This window comes from Malaclemys terrapin, chromosome 25 (genome assembly GCF_027887155.1).
Source record: "Malaclemys terrapin pileata isolate rMalTer1 chromosome 25, rMalTer1.hap1, whole genome shotgun sequence".
Classification (NCBI taxonomy): domain Eukaryota; kingdom Metazoa; phylum Chordata; order Testudines; family Emydidae; genus Malaclemys; species Malaclemys terrapin.
Genome location: NC_071529.1, coordinates 16,217,307 through 16,243,285, shown reverse-complemented (window position 1 = coordinate 16,243,285; position 25,979 = coordinate 16,217,307). Strand labels below are relative to the sequence as shown.

At 52.0% G+C, this 25,979-nt stretch overlaps 1 protein-coding gene across 1 annotated transcript; it reads left to right on the top strand.

Annotated features, from left to right (window-relative positions):
- Window positions 1–140: 140 nt before the first annotated feature.
- On the top strand, window positions 141–25,944 carry VAT1 (vesicle amine transport 1). Its single transcript, XM_054014087.1, has 6 exons — window positions 141–721; window positions 12,408–12,615; window positions 13,121–13,291; window positions 13,411–13,500; window positions 14,621–14,862; window positions 21,144–25,944. Exons 1-6 carry the CDS (start codon window positions 368–370, stop codon window positions 21,243–21,245), a joined length of 1,167 nt encoding a protein of 388 aa, XP_053870062.1. The 5' UTR covers window positions 141–367; the 3' UTR covers window positions 21,246–25,944.
- The last annotated feature ends 35 nt before the right edge of the window (window positions 25,945–25,979 follow it).

Genomic DNA, 25,979 nt, shown 5'->3' with positions numbered 1-25,979 from the left:
GAACCCAGGAGTCCTGGCTCCAGCCCCTGCCTCTCTGCGTGAGACGCCGCGCCCGGCGGAGGAAGCTGCTGGCTCCGCTCCGTGCTCCGCCTTCCACGTTTTCCCTCATTCCAGCCACGCCCCGGACTCCGGCTCCGGGTTTCCCGCAGACCCGAGCTCAGCCCAGCTGTTCGCAGCTGTCCAGCCGCCGCTGCCCGGTGTCCTGCGCCCGCCCGCCCGGTCCGCTGCCCCCGCCGCTCCGAGCCCGGTCCGCTGCCCCCGGCCCCCGCCGCTCCGAGCCCGGCCCGTCCGGTCCGCTGCCCCCGGGCCCCGCCGCTCCGAGCCCGGCCCGCACATACCCCGGCCCGGCCCCCACCCGAGCCCGGCCATGTCCGGGGAAGAGGCAGCGGCGGCCCCGGCCCCGGCCCCCGCGGAGCAGACGCCCCCGGCGGAGCAGCAGGCGGCGGGCGGCGGGGACGCGCCCCCGGCGGAGTCCCAGTACCGGGCCCTGGTGCTCTCGGGCTTCGGCGGCTACGAGAAGGTGAAGGTGCAGGTGCGGCGGGGCGAGCCCAGCCCGCGGCCCGGGGAGCTCGCCGTGCGGGTCCGAGCCTGCGGCCTCAACTTCGCCGACCTGCTGGCCCGGCAGGGGCTGTACGAGCGACTGCCGCCGCCGCCCGTCTCCCCCGGCATGGAGTGCGCGGGCACCGTGCTGGCGCTGGGCGAGGGGGTCACCGGCCGCCAGGTGAGACGGGGGCCGGGGGCGGGGCAGGCGAGCCCGGGGCCAGGAACGGGGCAGGCGAGCCGGGGGTGTGAGGGGCGGAGGAGGCGGGCCAGGGGTGGGGCAGGCGATCCCGGGGCCGCGGGTGTGAGGGGTGGGGCAGGCGAGCCTGGGGCCAGGAATGGGGGAGGCGAGCTCGGGACTGGGGGTGTGAGGGGGGCAGGCGAGCCGGGGGCGGGGGAGGCGAGCCCAGGGCTGGTGGCCGCCTGATGGTCTCGGGGCGCTCCGCCCTTCCCGCTCCCAGGCGGGGGCGGCGGCCGGGCCGTGCCCTCCGAGGCCGGGAAACAATGGGGGCTGCGGTGCGCATGCGGCCGGGGGGCTCGGGAGCGGCCGCCCCAGCTCGTCCCGGGCCCGCCGCTGGGTTCCGCCCGCGTCTGCAGCGAGGGGCGGCTGGTCTCGGGCCGGGGCGATGTTAGGGGCAGCTGCCACCGCCCATGTGGGGCTGGGGGTGTTTGGGGCAATTGCCCCCTTGCTTTGGGGCTCTGTATGGGGAACTGGGGGCACCCCCACTTCGTGGCATGTCAGGGGCCATCTAAATGTCTGCAGACAGCTCAGGTGCTGGATCTAGGGGAGGGTGGGATGCGGCAGCCCCCCCCCCCCTTGAAGTGGTGTCCAGCATATCCAGGCTTTAGTTTGGTTCTGTGGTTCTCAGCCGCGCCCGCCCCCGCTGACAATGGGACAAGGGAGATGGTGATGAATCAGCCAATAACCCCATAGCCTGGGTGAGGGGGGCACTTCCTAGCCAGGTGCCTTCAGAAGGTGAGGTCCCTTGATTGTGTGATGCAACATAGGGATAAAACAAGTCCTGGCAGTTCTGTCACCAGGTAAAACTGCATCCTTTCAGGCCCTTGATACTGGCCATAAAAGTAATGCCCTTTAACCCTTGAACACTGTGTAACAGCCCTGTCGCAGCCTCTCCTCGTGCATGTGGTCACATTAACTAGCGGAAACTAGACCTGTCTGTGATTGTACAATATCTGTTCCCTGAGCTGAATAAAGAAACGTGGTTGTCATTCAGCACAAGGCAGGAAAACAGGTCTCTGGTCTGTGCACAACATATAGTGGGAGGATAATCTTGTGAAGGGCAACAAAAATGACTGTGGAACAGAACAGCTTGCATATGAGAAGAGAGTAAATAGACCGGGACTGTTCAGCTTGGAAGAGAGAGGACTGAGGAGGGATATGGGTGAGGTCTATAAAATCATGACTGGTGGAGAAAGTGATTAGGAAAGTGTTATTTACCCCTCTTCGCATATCACAAGAACCAGGGGGCACCCAATGAAATTAATAGGCAGCAGTTTTAAGACATAAGAAAGTATTTCTTCGTGCAACGCACAGTCAATCTGTGGAACTCATTGCTAAGGGATATTGTGAAAGCCAAAAGTATATCTGAGTTCAAAAAAGAACTAGATAAGTTCACAAAGGATAGATCCAACAATGGCTGTTAGTAAAGATGGTGAGAGACACATCCATGTGCTCCGGTGTCCCTAAGTCTCTGACTGCTAGAACCTGGGACTGGACGATAGGGAATGGGTCTCTTAATAAATTGCCCTGTTCTGTTCATTCTTTCTGAAGCATCTGGCACTGGCCAATGTCAGAAGACAGGATATTGGGCTAGGTGGACCACTGGTCTGACCCGGTCTGGCCATTCTCATGTTCTTCTATATTACACTGTCCCAGTATTACTTTTCTCAGTAGGTGTTCGGCAAAGATGATTTCTCTTTATTGTCACTGTTCCAAAAAGAAAAAACTGTTCCCAGCCAGCCTCTATGACCTGTGCTAGACTGAATGTCTGTGACTGCTTCTCTACAAATATAAAGTGTATCCGCCCACTCAGGGCGGGGCAGTTCCCATGAAGCTGGATTTAAATTAAACTGCTTTGAGGTCTCATTTTGTAGAAATCGGTTTAGTGAATTGCTATTTAAATTGCCAAGAATTTCAATCTCATTAGGAGTTGTAAATCCAGCACTTGGCATATCTGCTGAGACATCACACTTTCGTGCGACCAAATTGTCTTCAAAATAAAAGCTGTATACTCTGATTTGGGGGCTTCCATTAAAAGCATATTTATGTGCTATTAAATGCAGCATACGTGCAACAAAGGCAGTCTATGGAGATGATCATATTAACACCTCAATCTTGGAGGCTAGTTTCTCTATGTCATTGTCTTTATGGGAAAAGCTCACTGATGAATGTTACTTAAGAGCTCTTCAATAGTAGAACAAAGATTTTGTATTAATTGGCTTTTTCTAAATATCTATGATCCTTGTATTGAATGGTTGCCTGCTCCACTCCCACTGTAACTAGCACATTGAGGATGAGTCACTAGAGATGGTTGGCTGGTATAATAACACAGGTGTGCTATAGAGGTGACTTGTTCAGGTGCAGGCGTGAAGCTTTCAAATTAGGGTTGGCAGAACTGTTGATTACAAATTGGTTGTTTTTTATTTTGGCTGGGATGCTTTGTCTCAACACTCTAGCTGCCGTCAGGTGCACCATTCCACAATAAGGAGGAAGTTCTCTTGAATGAATGATGTTTCAGAACTGGATGTGCTGCAGGGGACAATATATCTGCCTCTTTCTGATAATTATGAGATGTATAATAAACAGCTGTGCAGTTTGACAATGCATCTGATATGGCTTAATCAGGGAAAAGGAGAAGAGCTTTAGCTAAACTGGTTGAATATTAGAATACTTGGCAGTACTGTAACGATCTCCACCACAGATCTTCATCTGCTTTTAAGCTACCTAAATGAGTCTTTTGCTGGGAAAATGCAGATGTCTCTCAGACCACATTCGATGGGTTCTTTCCTCATTTCTGGGTCTTTAAGTTTTAGTGCAGGTGATTACTATTAGTCATCTGCTTGTTGTCCCGCTCTCATTTTGAGGAATTAAGCTGCTATATTGTATTCCTTTCCTCCCTGCCCTCAAGAGTTTACAATCTAGACAGACCAAGGTTGGGACTGTTGTACAGCGTGTTTGTACAGTCCTTAGCATGAAGGGACCCTGATTTCTGGAGCCTCTAAGCACTACTGCAATAAAAATAGCTTACTATTAATGTACTAGATCCGCTCTGGAACAATAGACAGTATATCTTTCATTTAAAGATCAGTTTGGTGTTTTTTAAAACACTTCCACCCCTCGCCAGCTAATAGCAGGTTTAGTTAATAAATTGCTGTTCTCATAGTTTCTCCCAAAGAGTATAAATGGATGTTAATCTGTCTGGCAAATGACCTGAGTGTGCTATAAACGTATTAGTCCTGAGTTCTGGGAGTCTCGTCTCACTTTAACTAAACGGAGAACATTTCCAAGAAATTCTCCACTGGTTATAGGACCCTAGAATTACCACCATTCCTGTGGCTGACACCCATCCAGAAGTAGTTAGTACCCTCCTGGCTTTCTTCCTAGCATGTACTGCTGTGCAACCACTAGTGTAGGGCATGTGAAACATGTTGATCATACCCACTTGCTATGAAAGGCTCTCAGCAGAGCAGATTGCAGTAGCAGAATGCATCTGTTTGACATCAGCAGTTTGTGGAATGAGTAAAATTTAAAATAAACAAAAGTGTCCCGGTTTAGTAAACTTGAGGCTGGCTGCGTGACTGTTTTGAACAGGGGTCATTCTTGCTGTCCCCAGGAATGGAGGGAACACGCGGTGATCCCATAGTGAGCTGTAGGCAGTGTGCTGAACCCTCCTGTGTGTGCATGATGTATGTGGAAAATGCTGGTGCATGTTGTAGAAGGGTTCATGTAAAAGGTGAAGGACGCAGAGCATCAATAACACTTTTTTCCTGACACTGCTGCCAAATAAATACAGGATTTCCTGCCAGCAAAGGAAGATTGTGTTTTCTTTTAGCATGAAAGATGCATGGCTCAGGAGTAGTGGAGGCTTCAGGGATAAGCCGTTCCAGTGATGCTGATTTTTACATTGTCTCCAGAACCAGTTTCACGCATCCACCAGCATGTTGGGGGGAGGCTATTGGCAGGAAGAAATGTCGAGCTATAACTTAATTTAAAAGGAGAATCTTCTTGGGAGTCTGGCGAGTATGAGATCAGCTGCTGAGGCCCTTTGTCTAAGGGTGACATGGCTGTTGGCCTGCATGGACAGGACATCACAGGAAAAAAATAACTCTGTGCACTGTCTGGAGCAACCCTGCTACCCGAACCAGTTTCCAAGATCTGAAATTCTGTAAGAGCTGGATGAGGGCAGTTTTGCAGGGCAGACAGTCTGTGAGATCAGATGGAAGATTATGGAGTTCTTATTTCTGTTTTTTTTATGAGGTTTTGCATGAGCAAAATTGCGTGTTCACTGGAGTTAGCGAGAACCCCCGTGATGCTCTCCCCCACCACCCCAGGCCTGGAGCCTGCGCGCTGTTTCTGAACACAGCTAAAACACAATTTGTAACCGGTTTCAGCGTGGAAGGAGATTGCTACAACCATGGCAAATGCTGTTTGCCAGCCTTGGAGCTGACGAGGCCTCAAGGGCATTAGCAGGTTAGCTGCGGTGAGGTCTTGCTGAGGCTAATGCCGCATGATTCTGGCGTTACTCTATAGATCACGGTTATCTTTGGAAGTTTGTAGGACTGAAACGCCCTCTTTGTTCTGTTTCTCTCGTTAAAGCTTTGGTAGGTCATTGACAGGCGTGCCAAGTTTTTTCCCTTCACCTGTTATCATTGGGCTAACAGAGTCATGACCGTTTCAGCCGCATCTAGGGAATGTATTCCCAACGCCTCAAACAAACCTTGATTATTAAATAGGATTCCGTTACACTCTCCCCTCCCCCCAGCGAAAACATTTCAGTTTGCTCAAGTGTAAATGCCAAACCCACACAGCTATGAGCCTTTCCGCTGCCTCGGCTGTGCCTCTCAGCTGTCCAATATGCTGGCCCCCCTCCCCACACACTATGAACAGATGCTCCCTGTCTGGGGGGGATCAGAGCAGCTCATTGGAGAGGATTTGGGTTTCGTGCATCTGGAAGCAAAACTAAATGTGAAAGATGAACACCCACACTGAAACGATGGGTGCAAGTAAACACCTGTGGTTGGCCCATGTTAGCTGACACTGCGAGGGAGGAGGGTCCCAGAGCCTGGGCCTACACTGCAGTTTTATAGCTCCACAGATCAGCTGCGAGCCTGAATCAACTGACACAGGCCAGCCATGGATGGTTAACTGCAGTGTAGACACATCTTGTCTTGTGCCGCAGTGCCCTTAAAGTGACGAGAGAGGCCCAAGGTGGGGGAGGTAACATCTTTTATTGGATCAACTTCTGTTGGTGAGAGACGCGCTTTCCAGCTTACACAGAGGTCCAGTCAGTTCGGCATGAGGTGAGAGGACTGTGTTGTCCTCTGTACTTCCTGAATATAGAGCAAAGTGAAATCTGAGGGTCTCCTTAGGTGTCTGGCAGGACAGACTTAAGCTCTTAGCTTACCCCAGGCACTTGGGTTTACTGAGTGGCAGCTGAATGCAGTGGCTGCACATCTTGAGAATTCGGTCCATCGAGTTGCCATGTGTAATATATGGAGATATACCTATCTCCTAGAGCTGGAAGGGACCCCGCAAGGTCATCGAGTCCAGCCCCCTGCCTTCACTAGCAGGACCAAGTACTGATTTTTGCCCCAGATCCCTAAGTGGCCCCCTCAAGGATTGAGCTCACAACCCTGGGTTTAGCAGGCCAATGCTCAAACCACTGAGCTATCCCTCCCCCCACATGTGCATACCCGTAAGCCACCTTTGAAGAACGTCAGATTCGTGTATCGGCAGGGGCGGCTCCAGGCACCAGCGCACCAAGCGCGTGCCTGGGGCGGCAAGCCGCAGGGGGTGGCCTGCCGGTCGCCATGAGGGTGGCATTCAGGCAGCCTTCGGCGGCATGCCTGCGGGAAGTCCGCAGGTCCCGCAGCTTCGGCGGCAATTCGGCAGCAGGGGTGCCGAAGGCGCGGGACCGGCGGACCTCCCGCAGGCATGCCGCCGAAGGCTGCCTGACTGCCGTGCTTCGGGCAGCAAAATACATAGAGCCGCCCCTGTGTATCGGATAGAAGTGTACGTAGTTTGTGGAGATTTGGCTGGTTCATACAGAGGTTATTCCACATGTCTGCCCACCCCCCTTCCAGTGTCATCAGAGAGTAGAGCTGGTTCTATTGATATCCTTCAGCCTTGATGTAAACTCCCATTTTGATGTTGAGTTCACCTGCAGCCACGCTGTTTTCTGCTGTGATTCCCTTGGGATTTGCAGGGTCTGGCCATTTAACAAACTGTCCTGGAAACTGCTCTTGTGTTGAAATATTTCTTATCATTATCTGAGATTTCTTTTAAGAGCAGAAGCTTAAAGCAAAGGCCTGTACGGTGGAAGGAAATCTCTTCTATACGGGCTTCCCTGCTGACATCCTAGCAGGGAGGTTTTGGTGCAACTGTTGGACCCTGTGGCGAAATCACTTCCAAAAGAGGAGAAATATATGGGAATTGCCTTTGTGACTTATCAGCTGACTCATATAACAAACGTCACATGCCTCTTTTAGGGCAGAGTTCAGAGGGGCTCAGTTACTTCCCCAAAATCCTTCTTCAGAAAACATCTGAGGCGTCAAGAATCTAGAACTGCTCATTGCACATGCTGTTCAAATATAAAAAGTCTGGTAAAAAAAGCAATGCTCTCTTAGTCTCTCCCTCCCTGGACTGATGCTCCTAGAGCAGTGGTTCTTAACCTGGGGTGCAAGATGCCCTTTCTGGGGGTGCGAGACATGCCACATTTTTTTAGAAGGTAAATCGTTGAAAACACAAATTAAGCACAGGCACGTAAGTACAACTACTTTGTTTCATCAAACCTATATATTTATTAACATTATACATTTTTTAACGATTATTGTAATATACAAACAAAAATATATCTAGGTTTAAAGAACTGACCTACTTCAACAATTTTTGATAAGGGGTGCGAGAACATATTTTGAGAACCAAAGGGGGGTGCAGGCTTCAGTAAAGGTTAAGAACCACTGTCCTAGAGTATCCCCTTCACAGCCTCATTTGGGACTCAGATAGCAGCCAGCGTTTGGGATGGTTTTGGGGTTCTGGTGATTGGTAACTCCGCATTCCCAAAGTGTATTATTGTGTCACAGCTGGAGCAGGTGCTTGAGCAGTTAGTATTGGCACTCCATAAATAACGCTCTGAAGCACATCTCGGAGCTCCAAGCCTTTGCCAGGTAATACTGACACCAGGCCAGTTTTCTGCACCTCGTTCTGTAGTCGAAAGGCACCAGGCATGAATTGTCTGGCACGTTTAACCTTCCCTCAGTCATTCAGAATGAACAGTAATGCAATCAGCGCATGAAGCAGATGACTGTGCGGGACTGAACAGCGCTTTAAAGTTGGGCATGCTGTATCCAAAGTCAGATCTTACTAACCCAGTGCAACCATCTGCCTAGGAGTCTCTGTCCACGCACGAACAAATTCAGCCATGAACATAAGAACAGCCAGACTGGGTCAGACCAATGGTCCATCTAGCCCAGTGCCCGTCTTCCAACAGTGGCCAATGCCAGATGCTTCCAAGGGAATAGAATAGGGCTGCTATTAGTTATCCATCCCCTGTCATCCAGTCCCAGCATCTGGCAATCAGAGGCTTAGGGACACCCAGCATGGGTTGAATCCCTGACCATCTTGGCTAATAGCTAGAGCCCTGCGCAATTACGAAATTTGTATCCACATCCAATCCACGATCCCAATCATGGTCTGTGGATATAAAACAGATATTGATAGGCCGGTGCTCCATGAACTTATCTCATTCTTTTTTGAAACCAGTTATAGTTTTGGCCTTCACAACGTCCCTTGGCAACGAGTTCCACAGGTTGACTGTGCGTTGTATGAAGAAATACTTCCTTTTGTTTGCTTTAAACCTGTTGCCTATTAATTTCATTGGGTGGCCCCTCGTTCTTGTGTTATGTGAAGGGGTAAATAACGCTTCCTTATTCACTTTCTCCACAACCTTCATGATTTTGTAGACCTCTAGCGCATCCCCCACTTACTCGTCTCTTTTCCAAGCTGAACAGTTCCACTCTTTTTAATCTCTCCTTATATGGAAGCTGTTCCACACTCTTAATTATTTTTGTTGCCCTTCTCTGTACTTTTTCCATTTTTAATATCTCTGTTTTGAGATGGGCAACCAGAACTCCACGCAGTATTCAAGGGGTGGGCGTACCATGGATTTATATAGAGGCATGATATTTACTGTCTTATCTGTCCCTTTCCTAATGGTTCCTAACATTCTGTTCGCTTTTTTGACTGCCGCTGCACATTGAGTGGCCGTTTTCAAAGAACGGAGCACAAAGACTCCAAGATCTTCCTTGAGTGGTAACAACTAATTTAGACCCCATCATTTTATATGTATAGTTGGGATGATGTTTTCCAGTGTGCATTACTTTGCATTTATCCACCTTGAATTTCATCTGCCGTTTTGTTGCCCAGTCTAGTGAGATCCCTTTGTAACTCTTCACAGTCTGCTTTGGACTTTACCCTGAGTAATTTAGTATCGTCTGCAAATTTTGCCACCTCACTGTTTACCCCTTTTTCCAGATCATTTATGAACATGTTGACCCACAGGTGACTCATCAATGACGATGGGGGGAGCACAATTGAAAGGATGGGGGGGGCAATGTGACCGCCCCACACGTTGCTTCTGCTGCCCATCCATTGACCCTTTACATGCTCCCCTCCTCGCTGTCCTCTCCCCACTTTGCCCCTTCACCCACCACCATCCCCACTGCTCCTCCATAAACCCCCAGTGGAGCACGTCCTGCTCCCAGCGCTGTGCGGAGCCCCTGGCGGGAGCACTCCACTCACCTGCAGCCGGCCCAGCGAGCTCCTTCCTCCCCAGCTGCCTCTGGCCGGGCCAGCCCCCCGGGAAAGCCCAAGACTCTCCCACATGGGGTGCTGCCCAGGAGGAACCAAGCCCTGCATGTGCCAAAGCCGCCTGGAGCCCCTGCCGGTGCCAGGTGGACGCTACACTGGCACATAGGCGCCAACTTTTGCATGCGCCGGTGGGTGCTCAACTCCCCTCTGCCCCTGGCCCCGCCTTGACTCCACCCCAGCCCCACTCCCTCCCGCCCCCATTCCAACCCCTTCCCCGAATCCCCGCCCCGTCCCTCCCTCCTGGAGCTTGCTTCAGCTCTTTGGCGGCGGCAAGTGCTGGGAGGTAGGCGGAGGAGCGGGGACGCGGCGCGCTCAGGGGAGGAGGTGGAGAGGGGAGCTTGGCTGCCAGTGGGTGCAAAGCACCCACTAATTTTTCCCCGTGGGTGCTCCAGCCCCGGAGCACCCACGGAGTCTGCCTACGCACTGGCACGGGGGAGCCTCTCCACCCCTCAGATAAACACTGGAGTAGGGAGGGGAAGCCATTTCCAGCCGAACCTGCGGGCTTCCCAGTAGCCCCCTGGGCGGGGGCTTAGCTTCCGCTGCCCTGGGTCCTGGCCCCTGTGAGCATGGGGCCGCTCCATCCCCTAGGTGCCCACAGTCAGGTTTCCTGGTGCACAATGCCTCTTCCCTCAACGAATCGTGTTCATCAGTGTCTGATCATCCTGTTCTTTACTACAGTCAACCAGTTTGCCAGGTACTGAAGTCAGGCTGACCTGCCTGTAATTGCCGGGGGCGCCTCTGGAGCCTTTTATAAAAATTGGAGTCACATTCGTATCTGGTACAGAGTCTGATTTAAATGACAAGTTACATACCAGTCAGTAGTTCTGCAATTTCATCTTGGAGTCCTTCAGAACTCTTGGGAGAATATCATCTGGGCCTAGTGACGCATTACTGGTTAATTTATCAGTTTGTTCTAAACCCACCTCTACTGACACCTCAGGCTGGGACGGTTCCTCAGATTGGTCACCTAAAAAGAATGGTTCATGTGTGGGAATCGCCCTCACATCCTCTGCCAGGGGTGGCCAAAGTTACCGACCCTTCGAGCCGCATACGACAGTCTTCAGGAGTTTGAGAGCCAGGGTGCACCTGCTGGGGCTTGGGGTTTCAGCCCCATGGGAGATGCCTGTAGGGTGACCAGACAGCAAGTGTGAAAAATCGGGACAGTGGGTGGGGGGTAATAGGAGCCTATGTAAGAAAAAGACCCCAAAACCAGGACTGTCCCTATAAAATCGGGACATCTGGTCACCCTAGATGCCTGTTGGGAATTGGGGCTGAAGCCCTGCTCCTGCTGAAGCCCCGAGACCCGCCCCCTGCTGAGCAGAAGCCTCTACCGCACCACCCTGCTGCAAGGCAGCGGTCCCGAGCTGGTAGGTGGAGAACGGGGGGAGTGTGAGAGGGCCCCTTGAGCTGCACTTTAATGGTAAAAGAGCCGCATGAGGCTCATGGGCCACAGTTTGGCCACCCCCGACCTATGCAAAGAATTCATTGAGCTGCTCTGCATTGGCTCTGTCTTCCTTGAGTGCTCCTCTACCACCTCAGTCCTCCAGTGGCCCCACTGATTGCTTGCAGGCTTCCTGCTTCTGATGTACTTAAAAAAACATTTTGCTGATCGTTTTTGAGTCTTTTGCTAATTGCTCTTCCCATTCTTTTTTGGCCTGCCTACTGGGAAAATTCTGTGCTGCTTGGAGCAGTGATGTTGCTGCAATGCCTGCAGAAGTCAGAACTGCCAGGTGTATAAACCAGTGCAGGAATCTCTGCAGAAGTTGTCGAACCAGAGTGGAATTTGCAACTGTCTGCAGAGAAATGCATGGTATAACTTCAGCTACATTGCTGGGCTCTTCCGCACAGGGTCTGTATCCATTTCAACATTGTTCAAATGCTGAATATCCTGTTATTGTTTGAGAGCTAGCAATCAGTCTGGTCCCTGCCCTAGGGAGTTTGACACCGACCACCGTGCCACTAGGAGCCAACAGAAAACCTGAACAGAGTCCACGTGCCAGTCTTCAGAGTTGTCTGGCAAAGTAGAAAGTACAAATTATCTCCACTGTGGTGCTCTTCTGTAATCACAACTATTGGTTGTGGTTACAGAAGAGCATCCGAAGAAGTGGGCTGTAGCCCACGAAAGCTTATGCTCAAATAAATGTGTTAGTCTCTAAGGTGCCACAAGTACTCCTGTTCTTTTTGCGGATACAGACTAACACGGCTGCTACTCTGAAACCACAACTATTGGAGCGCTCTTACTTTTGGTTTCATGCTTACGTCACTAGATTGCACAGTCCCGAGACGTTGCTGCCTTCAAGTGGACAAGGCGCTTGTTAGAGAGGTAACTCTCAAAGGGAAGCAGATGTCACAGAATGGCTCTAGGCCTTGGACTGCTCCTTGGTCCCTGTTTGGGAATTCTCCCCCACCCTCTCCCTGCCTTGCCTCAAGTTTCAGCCCAAGCTTCATGTTCTAAGTGAAACTAAATTCCAGAACTTTGCTGCTCCCTTGTCCCATCTCGTGTGTCGCACAAAGCCGGACCTCGTGTCAGGGAACCTGGCTAGGGGACGGCAAACGCGTATTGAGTCTCTGACGAAGAGTCTCGGCATTCCCAGCCAGAGACCAGGAGCAGTCCAGGCACTGTGCATTGTGTCTGTAAAGAAACTGGTGCTGTGGGCGAAGTGCAGACTGGGATGCCCAGGATGCTGTGTGCGACCTCCCTGCCGACCCAGTGCATGCCACCATCTGCCCTTCCACTCCACTCTCTCTCTGGCCTTAGGTTGGTGATAAGGTGATGGTGCTGGCCAGAGCGGGGCTCTGGCAGGAAGTCGTGACTGTCCCAGCCAATCAGACTTACCTGATGCCTGACGGAATGAGCTTCGAGGAAGCGGCCGCCTTTCTGGTCAACTACATCACGGCGTACATGATCCTCTTTGACTTTGGGAACCTGAGACCCAACCAGAGCGTCCTCATCCACATGGCTGCCGGTAACGTACGCTCTGACGGGGCTCAGCCCATGGGCAGTTGGCTTCAGAACAGCCAGTCCAACTGCTGGGAGGGGAGATGACTTAGGTGTTTGGATAAAGGGGTGACAAACCTGATATAAAGGCTTAGACAGATCAGCTACACAGGTGCTGGGGTTGGCCAAATATCCCACTGTGCTATTGGCGGATTCTGTCCACACCCCAGCCTGTTGGATGCCACACTGTAAAATCAGATGGGTCTGATTGTATTAAAGCCCTGAGCACTGTAGTGAGGTGGCAGATCCCAGGGCCATGTTAGTTAGCCTGAGGCCATCAAGCTCTCTTAGGCTCAAAGCATGAGTTTTCTGAACCACAGACACATCCTTCACTCTGAGATTGAGCCATGGCGTGGAGTCAGGGGTGTGTGGGGGGAAGAAGGGGGGGCACAGCAGCACATCCAGGGACTGGTTCGTCTCCTATGCCCCTTTCCTGTCCGCTCCTCTAATTCCCCTATTGCCGCCTGTTTCAGGGGGGGTGGGAACGGCCGCCATTCAGCTCTGCAAGACGGTGGAGAACGTCACCATCTTTGGCACTGCCTCTGCCTCCAAGCACGACTCCCTCAGGGAAAGCGGGGTCACTCACCCAATTGACTACAGGAGCATGGATTATGTGGAGGAAGTCCGGAAAATCTCCCCAAAAGGTACCGTGAGCGAGTGTGGGGAGGACGGGGTGGGATGGGGATCCCCTACCCCGCTACAGGCCTGTCCCTCAGGAAATGGAAGGAAACGGCCTGTTACTTTTTGTGCAAACTTTCTCTAGGAGTCGACGTTGTTTTGGATCCACTGGGAGGATCGGACACTTCCAAAGCATTCAACCTCCTGAAGCCAATGGGCAAACTCATAACCTATGGTGAGTATGAGGGAATGATACATCTACTGAACAGCTGATGTGAACAGGCCAGATTCCCTGCAGGGTGGAGTCATGCATTGGGGCGGGGGAGGGTGGCTCTGCAGGAGAGCACTCGTCCTGGTTTCCCCCAGCCAGGTTCTGAGGGAGAGCAGCCCACAGTGGCTGGTTACCACATTAGCCTGAGCTCTAGTATCTGCTCTGTCTGGAGTGTCACGTGCATTAGAAAGCTGGATTCCTGCTGGGGGTTTGGTTTGCTCACGTCTCAGTTTGAGAGTTAGGTTCCTGTCCTCTCTCCCTGCCCGAGAGATGCAATTCACCCCACTCCATACGCTGACCTATCACATCTCCCCTGCAAAGAGAGTTGCTTCCCAGTCTGAATACACACACGCAGGGAGCAGTGGGATCTGTGTCCCGCACACGGGATCAGTTGCAGTGAGTTGATCCTGGTTCAGGCTGACTTCATGCGTAGCACTCCTAGAAGCTCACTTTTCTTCTGTGGGGTGTGTGGGTGACGCGGTTTGAAGCTACAGAATACTTCTCTCTCCATTCTCCAGCTGCGAAACACTGTGATTCTGTCCCCACAGACAAAGCCCTCACACAGCCCCTGACGGGCTATGCAGGAATCTCAGGCAGACTGCATTCCGTCCCTGCATTGGCCTCCTCACTCTGTGGACTGCAGAGTGTTCTGGCAGGATTAACCATTACAGTGGGCCAGGCTCCGAAACCCGAGCTTGGGTGGATTCGGCCAACACGGCTGGCTGCATTTTAGCATCAGCAGTACTCTGCCGTTGTACCAGTCTCACTGGCTTGGCACCTAAATCTAGCTGTGTTAGTTCGCTGCCTGTCCTAAGATAAGAAACTGTCAGGTTTTGAATACTTACTCTAGCAACGACCCTGCACGTCTACTGGCCAAAAGGGGTCTCTGTTCCATCACTCAAAGCCGATTTGCCTCTGCCTTTCTTTGGTAGATCCTGGCCTTACCTGACCCTGAGTATGCAGGTGGAGTGAGTACTCCGTGCTCTCTGAGCTGTCTTAGGTCTGGTGCACGGGGTGCGCTTCACCAGGTATGATTAGCCTTTTGTGAGCTCTGAGCATGACTGTGGCCTTGACTTCCTCCTAGGGGTGGCCAACCTGCTCACCGGGCAGAAGAAGAACCTGATGGCCATGGCAAAGACATGGTGGAACCAGTTCAGTATCAATGCTCTGCAGCTCCTGCACCTCAACAAAGCCGTGTGCGGCTACCACCTGGGTTACATGGATGAAGAGTTTGAGCTCATTGGGGGTGTTGTGGCCAAGCTGGTTAGCCTGTACAACCAGGGCAAAATCAAACCCAAAATAGACTCCGTATGGCCCTTTGAGCAGGTGAGTCCGAGTCGCGGTGCAGGCTGGCAGCCTTCGTAAGAGAGAACACTGCTGCTCCTGTTCCTAGCTGGGTTCTGCAGAGTTCCTGGTCGTGTTCTCTGGGATTTGTGGTTGGTTTTGTTTTGCAGTCGAGGTCCCAACCAAGATGGGCTGTGTTGTGCCGTGTACACATTGAGAGAGTCCCTGAGCCAGGGAGCTTATAATCTAAATAGACAAGCCAGAAAAAGGGCGGGAGAAGGGAATATTATTATTTCCATTTTACAGGCGGGGAACTGGTCCAGAGAGATTAAGTGTCTGGCCTGGGGTCACACTGGGAGCGTCAGAGCTGGGAAATGAACCCAGTTCAGTCTCTTGGCCACAAGACCACCACTCTCCCCTGGCAGTGCGCTCATGCAGAGAAGAGCAGTGCAGCATGTCACGGACTCACAGATTGTGCCCACTCTTGGCCCCGTGCGGTCTGTGGGGGGTGCCCCTTTTAGTGAGACAATCCTTCTCGGGGGTCCACTTTCTCCTGGGGTCAGACCCCTCCACCTCCTGGAGCCGCACCTCTCGGAGCCCTAGCACACCTGTTTCTCGCCGTGGGCCCCTTCAGGGAGTCCACTCGCTCTGGACCCCCTGGGCCTCCGCCCCCAAAGGGGTTGATGCCACCCTGTTCTCTAGACTGGAGTGACTCTCCCCACTGCATCACACAGCATATACCAGAACTGGCTGGGTACTGACATATGAACTACGTGGCTGAAGCCTTCAGCACTCTCTGCCCAGTGTCCTTTTGGTTTCCACTGGATATGGAGCGTCCGGCTCTCTGGGGCAGGAACTGTGTGTACTGTGCCTAGCGCAGTGGGGCCCTGATCCTCGGCTGGGCACTAGCACAATGCAAATAATAATTGCTCTGCCCTGGGACACCTGGAAGCTAGGCCAGAGGTGAAGGCGTGCAGCCCTTTTGCTCCCCAAAAGCTCCGGCTGGTTAAGGAGCATCGTCCCTTTCTCTTGCAGGGAGTCTCCTAGTGCGTTAGCCTCTACTTGCCTCCTCCCCAGTCCACACTGGAAGGATGGAGACTGGAGCTTGGAGCCTCTCGGATGGGTTTAAATTGGGGCACTGAGGATTACAGGAGACGCTGACTTGCTTAGGGAACTTGTACTCAGCAGGGTAAACCAGGGCTGCTGGAGCAATCTTTATAGTGAGAGTGCTGAGAGCCATTGAACCAAATTATAAACCCTGCATATGATGGAAACCACTTCAAGCAGCACCCCTTGTTCCAGCACCTGGGGTGTAAAGTGAAGCAGATTCTCAAACTGGCTGCTGTTCACAGGATGAATCAATCTCCTCTGCCAGGCAGAGCTGCCAGCAGAACTCCGCTTGGATTGCTAGTGTCAGAGCCAGGTGTGGCTGTGAGTGATAATGGAGCCCTTGGGACACAAGGAGCACAGAGTGCCAAGCGCTAAGTGATATCTCAGCAGAGATCCTGCGGGAATACTAGGGGCTCGGTAATGTGCTCGGTGTCTGCATGACTGATTTGCTGTTGGTCCATGCGTGGTGAGCCTGGAGATGTGTGAGAGAGGGAGAATTGGGGGGTGAACGTACACATCAGATAACTTAAGCCAAAGTCCCCTTGGGGCCGCGGAATCCCTGGGGCGGGAGCAGGGGAACCCCACTGCAGCGGTGGACGGCAGAGTCCTGGGGAAGAGGCCAATGTACTGACTTCACTGGACAGCTGTTGGCTCCTACATGCTCCTCACTGGGTTTGGGCTGGCACGGGCTGTGATTTCTCTCTGGGGGGAGGGTGGGGAGAAGGGGGCGTATCCTGCTGAGTATGTGTCATGCAGATTCCTCGCTCTGAGTGGGAGCACCCGTGCTGGTTCTCTTCCCCTTAGCAGAGTAACTCTCTCTCTGTGCCTGGGGCTGCTGTGTTCCTTTTCTTCAGACCTGGCCCTGGGAACTCCCTGCGGAAGCAGCCAGCCCGCGTAAAGGAGGAGCCTTGTTCCCAGCCGCGGCAGCGTAGGCTGCCCTGCAGAAAACCAAGGGGGAGTTGGGAGTGGCCGTGGGATGAGTGTGCCCAGGCTTGTCTTTACCGTCGGGAGTTGTGGGTGTATCGGATGCTCTTATCCTTGGTGTGGGGAGCGTTGGAGCCGGCTCTGGACCTGCCCCAGTCCCTGGCTGCGCATTGTGGGTTCAGCCTGTGCACTCGAAGGCCCAGCCTGTGTCCCAGATGCGCGGCCAGCAGTTCCCTTGGGCTGTTACTTGCGTAACTTCCTGACACCTCCCTCGCTTACGTTCCCTCCACTTCACCAGCAAACGTGTCCTCCCTCCAGAGGGGGGCTGGTACCTGACACGCTCATTTCAGCGGGAAAGGGGAACGCTGAACGTACAAGGAGCAAGAGAATTAAGTCGCTTTCTTCTTTTTTAAATGCCTTTCAGACTGAGAGTTTCAAGGCGTTCCCAAGCTGTGAACGGAGAAAGGGCCAAAGGGCTGAGTTACATTGATTAATTACAGACAGCAGTGCTGCACACTGCGTGTGGGACATGTGCTGTACCTGTTACGCTAGAGACTGCACTGAATCTCTGCTCAGTAACTACAGAGGAAAGTGTATGTGGGTGGGTGGGTCATTTTGTTGCTTCACCCTCCGATTTTTCTGCTGATTGGAAACTGAGGCAGCAGAACAAAGTGGAGATGCTGCAAAGTGAGACTATGGCTTCCTAAACGGCTGCTAAACATTTCTGCATTTGGTGCATCCTTATGTCTAGTCAAATTCTGCTGTAGACGCTGGGCTCTCCACCCTGATCTGTCTCTGAGGCGGGGGGAGTTCTTCCGAAACTAGATCATTCTGCTAAATCCCGCGTGTTGTAATAGATGGATTCAAACCAGTATTGCTAGCGAGAGAATTCTCCTGACGCAGACCCTGCCCTGCCCTGCTCAGTCATGTAGCACAGCGATAATTTGCTAGGACGGCTCTACAGAGTGGCTTTTAATAGCATGATAGAAAAATTCCAAAACCCAAGTATTGTAAAGGGCCCTAAAAGACCTGAGGATCAGAAAACAATGCCTGGCTGGAGGATGGCAGAGAATTACTGTACTGGTTTCCTGTCCCCATTTGTGACCTAGTCCAGAGTTAAACAATGAATTCTGAGACGAGCTGACATCTTTACCGCTTCCCAGCGAGAGACCAGGACCAGGAGAGCAGGGGTCCTGTGGGTCGGGATTGAGGGGCATCTGCAGAGCTGGGCATGGGGTGCACAGGACTGATAACGAATGAGTCTCTGGGTTTGAAAATGAGCTGGGATGGGGGCACAGTGCCTGCCACAACATGTCTTGGTTTCACAACACAACTGCAAAGACTTTAGAGTCACTCTAACACTGAACTAGAAATCTATCTGCAACTGAAGCAACATTAAAAAAAAAAATGGACTCATTTCCAAGCCTGGGGCAAGTGCTCTGGTGCTGTTAAAAGTCCTTTCATCGAGTCTGCCTTCAAAGGAGATGCATAAGGTTGCTGGAATGTAGTCGAATGACCACTTGGCTGCTGACTCTCTCTTGGAGAGCAGGGGATTGTCCGGCTAAGCTGGGGTCACATGGTGGTTTCTCTGAAGATACTGGGGGCTCTGTTAATCCTATTGCCATTGTGCTTTTCAGAGATTGTCAGTTTCTAGCATACGGGTCTGTCTCCTCTTACGCTGGGGCTACGTTCCGCAGTCAGCACCTAAAGCGAAAATCGCGGATGGTCAAAATTCCATTGAGTGTAATGGCGGGCGGAATCGCCCGCACTACAGAAACAGTATTTAAATGGTTATTTTTCTCTTTTGGGGGGTTTTGTGTTTGTTTTTGCCGACCGCGTAAAGCTGAAATCGCACATGTTCAATGCGCCTAAGATGCAACAGACCTGTACGCTAGAATTGCATAATCCTCCTCTACCTTGAGGAGGTGTGGAGCAGTAAAGGAGGGAGCTGTGCGCCTCTCCAGCAGAATGGGCCAGAAATCTACACTGGGAGACAGGCAGTCGGGAGTGGCTTTCCTACCCGAAAGCTGCTGGCCAAAAGCATCGTGGGAGCCAGGGGTTAAGTCTCGGGAGTTTGCTGGACTCTCCCAAGCAGCCTCTGGAGCCTGCCGACACAGCTCTGCTTTCAGCCGAAGCACATCAGGCTGCCCGAGCTCCGAGGGGCCTGGGAAGTCTGTGCTTCTCCAAGCGTAACTGTCCAGGCTGCCTCAGAGGTGTTGGGCAGAGGCCAACCGAGTCATCTCAGCTGTCAGTGAATGGACAGTAATGCCTGGAGGTGTGTTAGCCCTTCGGGGCAGAACTCCTCCAGTGGGGAGCAGAGCTGGGTGACTTACTCCCCTTCACCCAGAAAGAACAGCTGCTTCTGAGGTCTCTACAGCAGAAGCCAAAAGAGAGGGGGGGAGTTTCCTGTAAAGGGTCTCAAGTAACCTAGGCCCAAGCTACAGAGGTGCAAAGGCCTTAAAGAAGAGAGATGGGACTCTGTCTCCCGTAGCCGAGTCTCACCAAAGGGCCAGCGTAGTGCTTGCTACAGTCTCCGGGGTGTGGTGACTGGGATTTGTTAGGGACCTCGCTGGAGGAAGGAGCAGATTTCTCTTTCCGATGCTAAGCTAATTTGTAGCCCTTTTGCTGCCAGCAAAGCATGTGCATTAGCTCGTAGCCGCTGGTGTCAGATTGGCTTCTGGCCCCAAGCACTGATTGGAGCAGTACATGCTTCAGGCCTGTGCCTGGTCTCACTGAAGCATTCAGGTCGAGCTCCGTAGATAGACACCACAGAGCGGAGGCAGGGCTGGGTTGTTTACCCAATTTAGAACCCAGCATGGTGGCCCTGAACATGCACGAGTAGCATTTTCCTGTCAAGTCCTGGGACTTCCCCAGCCTGCCCTGACTCGACAGCAGGTGAGGGAGACGTTTGCCCAACCGAAGTGCCTGCTAGATGTTAAGACCGTGCTGCCGGCTTTGTGTTGGGAAGTGCTGTGGAGTGGGCCCTTCTTTGAGGGCAGTTCTGTGAGGTGTGGGGACGCAGCTGGGAGACCCTTCCAGAGCTGGAGAGACACTCAGGTGTTTACCAGGTAGTTAGTTACCTGGTAAAACATCTTAATCGCCCTCCCCTGCCCTTGGTTCTGACCCAGACCCTGGAGCGTCTCTTTGGAGGAACTGGCCTCGGTTGTTAATGGAGAAAGGAGAGAATTCCAAAAGACAAACTGGAGTAAGTATAAGGAGCGCTGGCCATTTCCAGCCAGCACAGGGATCAATCTGGCGGTTCAGACCCTGCTCTCCCTTTCTCCCTATTCACCTGCTGTCTGTTTAAATTAACTCTGGCAGGAGGCGTGTGCTGCTTGTGCATCATTGTGCTGATCTCCTCCTGCCGGAAAGAGCAGCTCCTAATGGGACTCTAATTGCATTACCAGCCAACAGCTTCTGCTCTGCCTGCGTTGATCTGGGCATGCACTTTGTAATGAACTGGCACGTCCCAGTGGGGTTGTGCATGAGGGAGCACTGTGCTCCAGACAGACACAGGCGAACACGAGCGTCTCGTCCGCAGGTCTGCTCGGCATGGTGACGAGGACAGAGCCTTCCAGGGAGCTGAAGGCCAACTGCCTCTTCCGGGCTTTCCAAACTGACTAGAGCTGGAACAGTCCGAGCCTGATGCTCTGGGAGCCTTCACCGAAGGGCAGCTGGACTCGGCAGCACTGCCGGTTACTCCAGCTGGGGCTCAAAGCAGCAGGATCCTTGTGGCTAGCATGAGATGTCCCTGCAAGGTCTGTCTCCTCTCCAGACATGGCTCCTCCCTGACGCAGCGTGGCTGGCGCTGGGGGCTAGAATGTGCTGTGTGTTTTTAGCAGATCTCCCCGCTGATTTCAGACTGACGGTGCTGTATGGCCTTTGCCCAGTGCCTGTGGCAGCTAAATGCTTTTCTCCCTTCCTGTCTCTCAGTAGCTGTTTCGGCAGTTTGTTTGTGTCGCAAGAAGCCCTAGCAGTGCCAGTGTAACCGATTAGACCTATTCCTCCTTCCTCCCGGCTCTCTGTTCAGTGGGACGCCCTGGTGTGCACTGCCCGTGTGCTCTGAGCGCGCGCTCCCCTGCTGAGGCAGGGTGGGATAGCTGCCCAGAATTACCCAGCTTTCTCCGTTGTGTGGGAGTCGTGACTGCACAGCGATTGCTGACTCGTGGTTATGCGGTAGATGAAAACGTTACTGTGCGGACACCACTGAGCTGGTGTCTCCTCCCGAGCGGTACAGCGAGGCAGGTGTGGTGTGGATCTCTTCTCATGGGACTTTTCTTTCTTTCTAGGTGGCAGATGCCATGAGGCAGATGCAAGAGAAGAAGAATGTTGGGAAAGTCATCCTAGTTCCTGAACTGCCGAAGGAAGAACCCAAAAAAGAGGAAAACTAAAGCAAGGAGACCTGTCTGCAGGTTGTGAATTTGTGGTTTAACCCCTAACCCTTTTGGGACCTGGGAATGGACGGCTCGGTCCCTGCCATCTTCCCCATTAAGGGAATGATACATTTTTAAAGCCAGTTCTAGGACTGTGAGCACCTTGGGTTGTGAATCATATGCACCTGCCCTAGCCAGCCTCTCCCAGGTGTGACTGTGTAACATTAAACGTGATGCCTCCAACCTTAGCCCTGCTTTTCTCACCTGGTGGTTACATTTCCTTTCCCAAATTCCAAATCAAGTTCTTTTTCTCTGGCAACGCCTCTCTGGCCTCCGAGCAGTCAGTGACGAACGGCTGCGAAGTACGCTGCTGCAAAGTCTAAACGCAAATTGTTATAGCAACCATTGACTGTCTCCATAGAAACGGAGCCCTTTTCGCAGCCTTAAGATGCACGTTCAACAGACGGATGTGCCAAGCCAGAGATGCTTGTCAATGAAATTGCTGTAGGAAAATAACATCAGACCTTGCTTTATTCTAGTGCTGGCTATTTCTTTGCCATTATTCCTGCTGTCACGACACTTCCCTTCCTCCTCCCTCTCCTCTTCCCCACACCCCCAGTCCTAGGCCTTTAATGCCAATCAGCTGGCAAAAGCGCCGTTTTTCTAAGCCCAGCTTAGTTTCTTAGGTGCTGGTCACACTGTAGCTTTTTACTTTGCCGTTCCGTCTCTGTGCACGCTGCGTGTAACCTGAGGAGCTGTTAGGCCGGTGCTATATGAATACTAAAGAGAAATTTCAATTCAACAATTTGCTCTCGTCCATTTTCTGCTCCCAAACCGTTAGGGAAAGTCTAAACCAATTCTGTGGTCAAAGCTGGGTCCGGAGACCGAAAGGACTCAGCCGTGTCTCCGAAATGACTGACCCGTTTGTGTTGGCTCTATGTGCTTTGTTAACGTTGGGCTCTGAATGTCCGTCAGGCTAAACTTCACCCTCGTGTTTGTTACCAAGGGCTGCAAATGTGAAAACGTGTCTGCAAGACTGGGACAAAACAAGCCTCGTGCTCGGCCTTTGCTTCTGTGGTTGTGTGTGCTAGGAAGGCGACGCTGCCGCTCTAGAAGTGAGCAGGCCCAGGAAAGTCTGTGCTGGCATCCACCCCCCGGAGAGCCAGCGTGTGGTTCTAAGTGAGATCAAACGTCTGGGCTCAGACCCATCGAACCCGCTGGTGTGAGGCTTTCGCCTGGTTAGATCCTGGCTTTTGTTTGGCACTTTCCACTCCACTTTTAATTGGCTTTTCAGATTCTCCACTAGTCCCAGGCTGTCCCTATGGCTAGCTAGCGCCGAAGGGGGGCTTGCAGCTTGTCTGCTCGAATCGTGAAGTGCCAGTGTTTTCAGGATACTTCCCAGTGCTGCTGAGATGCTGGGAACTACCCAGAAAACTGGGCTTGTCCATGCCAGGCGTGCGGTAAAGCTGCGGGTGGGAACCTGAACGGTTCAGTCTGTGAGCATCTAAACTTGTCCTTGTCTAATGTTCTGACTGATGCTGCCCCTTCCAGCTGTGCTCGGTCTCCTGCTGCAGTCCCAGGACTTGGCGCTTCGTTGCTATTTGCACTTGCTCTAGCAGTCCAGGTTTGGTCCTGCTGGGGGTGGATGGTGCAGTAGCTCAGGCTTTGTTTGTATTTTGGATCTGGTAACTGAAGGGACCAGGCCCCCACCCCACCCCCTTTTGTAAAGTGCCATAGCAGAAGCAAAATGCTGCTCTTAAATAAGAGCAAACATGGCTCTCCTGGGCTGTGAACATCCCCCCCTGCTGGGTCCCTCCCCGCATTCATAAAAACCTGGTCCAGCAGCAGCACGAGAATTTTATTGTGCAAGGAAAAAGGAAGGCGACAGCCTCCATTGGCTGCCCCTGCCCCAGGAGGGGGAAGTGGTGCTTCTCTAAGGCTTGGGCTACACTAGCAACTAACGTCGGTGTAACTACATCGCTCAGCTGTGCAGCTTTACCGACCTAGCTCCCGGTGTAGACAACGCTGTGTCGATGGGAGGGCGTGTCCCAGCGACACGGCCACCGCCTCTCGGGGGGCGCGGTACGTGCCCCAACAGGAGAAGCCTCCTCTTGGCATAGGCAGCTTCTTCACTGACGCGCTACAGTGGTGCAGCTGCATTATCTCATCAGTGCAACCTGGGTTTCAGTTCCTGCTCTCTTACCCTGCTGGGCTGCATTAGGCCTGGACTCTGGAGGATTCACTTCAGGTATAAAATGGTGCCCCCCGTTTAGGTTGTCAGAAAGGGAACCACGATTGGGTTCAGACCCTCTTCTGTCTTCGTTCCTTCCATTCGCGACACGGGGGTTGACCCCCCAGATGTGATGCAGCAGAACGCACAAGCACAACTTTTTTCTAAATATAAACTCTCCCTGCTGGGTTTTTCCCCTCTCCGAACCTCTCCTGCCCAGTGAATTAGCTTTGATTTTCCATTGTTTCATGCCGTTTCACCGCAGGTTCGAAAAAGCAGTTCAGACACTTGTTTGCTATAAAAGGAAAAGCCCAAGACCTGCTTTTGTCCAAATCTTGTCTTCACCTTGAGACAGGAGGAGTCTGGCCAAACTGCACCGCAAAGCTTCAGGTTCTCTAGAGTCTTTGAAAGGGGGAAAATGATCGCCCTTTCCTTGGCTCTACTCCGCCAGCTGAGAGCACCTGGTGCCTTACTCCGGGCGGCCTTATCCTGGGCACCATCGCACGGCTTCTGTAGTCTAGTCCCCCTTTTGATACAGTGTGAAGGAAGCAAATGGGAATATCTTGTATCTTCCTGTAGGACAACTCTGACGTATGCTGCATTGCAATGCACCATAGAAAACAGTATCTCAGTGCCTTTTCTAGACCGCTTGTAAGACTAGCAAGTCACTGAAGCCTTTGCCATACTGGCCTCTTAAAATACTGCCAAAAATCTAGTGTGCTGCAAAAGAGATATGGCTTGTGATACACAAGCGACCTAGCCCTGCTTGCCCTCCACCTCGATATACTCCTCGTACACGGGTGTTTTATGGACTCTCCAGGCTGATCCCTGGAAACTCCTGCTCCAGAGGCTACCGCAAGGCAATGCCTCGCCCAAGTTGGCTGCATGTGGATGTGGCCAAAGGTGATGTCAGCCTGCCCGTGTATGTCCGTATCTCTAGGCTTGTCCTCTGGCAAAGCTTTGCTGGTAGTGGCCTCTCCTGGGGCTGAGGACATTGAGGGTTTGTCACCATTGCAGAGACTCTCTGGAATTTCTTTTCTCTTCGTTTGCGATGTGTAGTGGATAGTGAATTTTCTACCTATAAACTTCTGATGCCCTTTTCAGTCTGACTTCTGAATCCTTCCGAGCAGTTAGGTAGTTGTGATAGCGATTAGCACTGACTCTGCACCGCGGTAGCTACGTTTTCTACGGAAGATTAAGTGTAACCTTGGGCTTTACTGCCTCAAACTAATGCTCTGTTCTAGATTTTATAGTAGCCTTTATTTACCCTGGCGTTTTATGGGCCAGTAAGTATTAAATCTACTGATTGTCAGTCTTAATACAACTTTATTACCAGTGTCTCAAACAACTTGTTAAACAGCAGGTTGTTCTAGCAAGGACCAAAGCACAATGTCATTCCACTCCAGAAGGTGTCTGATTAGAGGGAAACATGCTGAACAGTTGAGGGCACAACTAATGTCATCCAGGGAACAGAGAGTGCCATGTTGCCTCTTAAATTGTGTATCGTTCCAAAATAATTGATCATTTTGACTCAAATCTTGTGCCATGGGGGCAAAATGGCTGAAGGGCAAAAGTTTGTGTTGTGATGCTATGAGCACTAGCTAAAGGTTTCTGTGTTCCCTGCACACTCTCCTGCTGCAGTTTGCAGGGTGTTCTGCCTTCGGTATGTTCGTGTAGACTGCGAAATCCAGTGGTACCTGTCTAAGTGTGACCTGAGCATCATTGCTGTATCTGTAACCAAAACTGCCAGTCCAGGAAGGGGCCCTTAAACACAACTGTACATACTTTGCCATCCCCAGGCGGCTTTAGAACTAAAAAGCTTGTTTAGTTTAATAAGAAATGTATTTAGTTACAAATGTTTCTTGCACCTGGGAGATGGGAGTGGAAAGGAGCTCAGCTTGCACAAACATAAGCCCTGTTGAGATCCGTACCTACACCAAGCCAGTATTTGAGAGATGAGGAAAGGTCCTACAGACACCAGGGAATGGAGTTTAGCTGCATGTTTAGTTACAAACCAGCTGTGTGAAGTAGAGTTGAGTGACCAGTGATGGGCAAAAAGTGTTGTGGGCATCAGACTTTAACCAATGCAGGAATCTGACCCATCTGCAGCTGCTGTCAGAGGTGTAAAACCACTCCTGTTGCCAAATGAAGTCTTTGATGCCCAAAGCACTGGTGATGGCAAAGGGTGATGGGCATGTAGCGTATGAGCACGCTGTGGGAATGTGTTTCTCTTGGAGCCTCTTACGACACATGGCAGTGTCTGTGCCGTCCAGTTGATTTGCGGAGATGTGATCCGAGTGGCTGTTGGCCTACAGCACGGCGTTTTTAAAAATAATTATATTCCGCTTTGTGCGTGTAACCAAGTTGAACAGAAAGCGATTGTGCCAATGCTGTTTACATGACTACAACGTGTAATGCTCTTCTGCCTAACGTTACCGTATGCCTTATGTGTTTCAAATGTTAATTAAAAGCATAACAAAACCCTCACTGGCACGTTTCTCTGCTTGTGACGACGTTGGGGT

Bases quoted from the DNA above. Each gene is read 5' to 3' on its own strand.
- VAT1 (XM_054014087.1), top strand. From the start codon at position 368: ATGTCCGGGGAAGAGGCAGCGGCGGCCCCGGCCCCGGCCCCCGCGGAG. The intron at 722-12,407 runs GTGAGACGGGGG...CTCTGGCCTTAG, and splicing joins AGGGGGTCACCGGCCGCCAG to GTTGGTGATAAGGTGATGGT. The intron at 14,863-21,143 runs GTGAGTCCGAGT...CTTTCTTTCTAG, and splicing joins CCGTATGGCCCTTTGAGCAG to GTGGCAGATGCCATGAGGCA.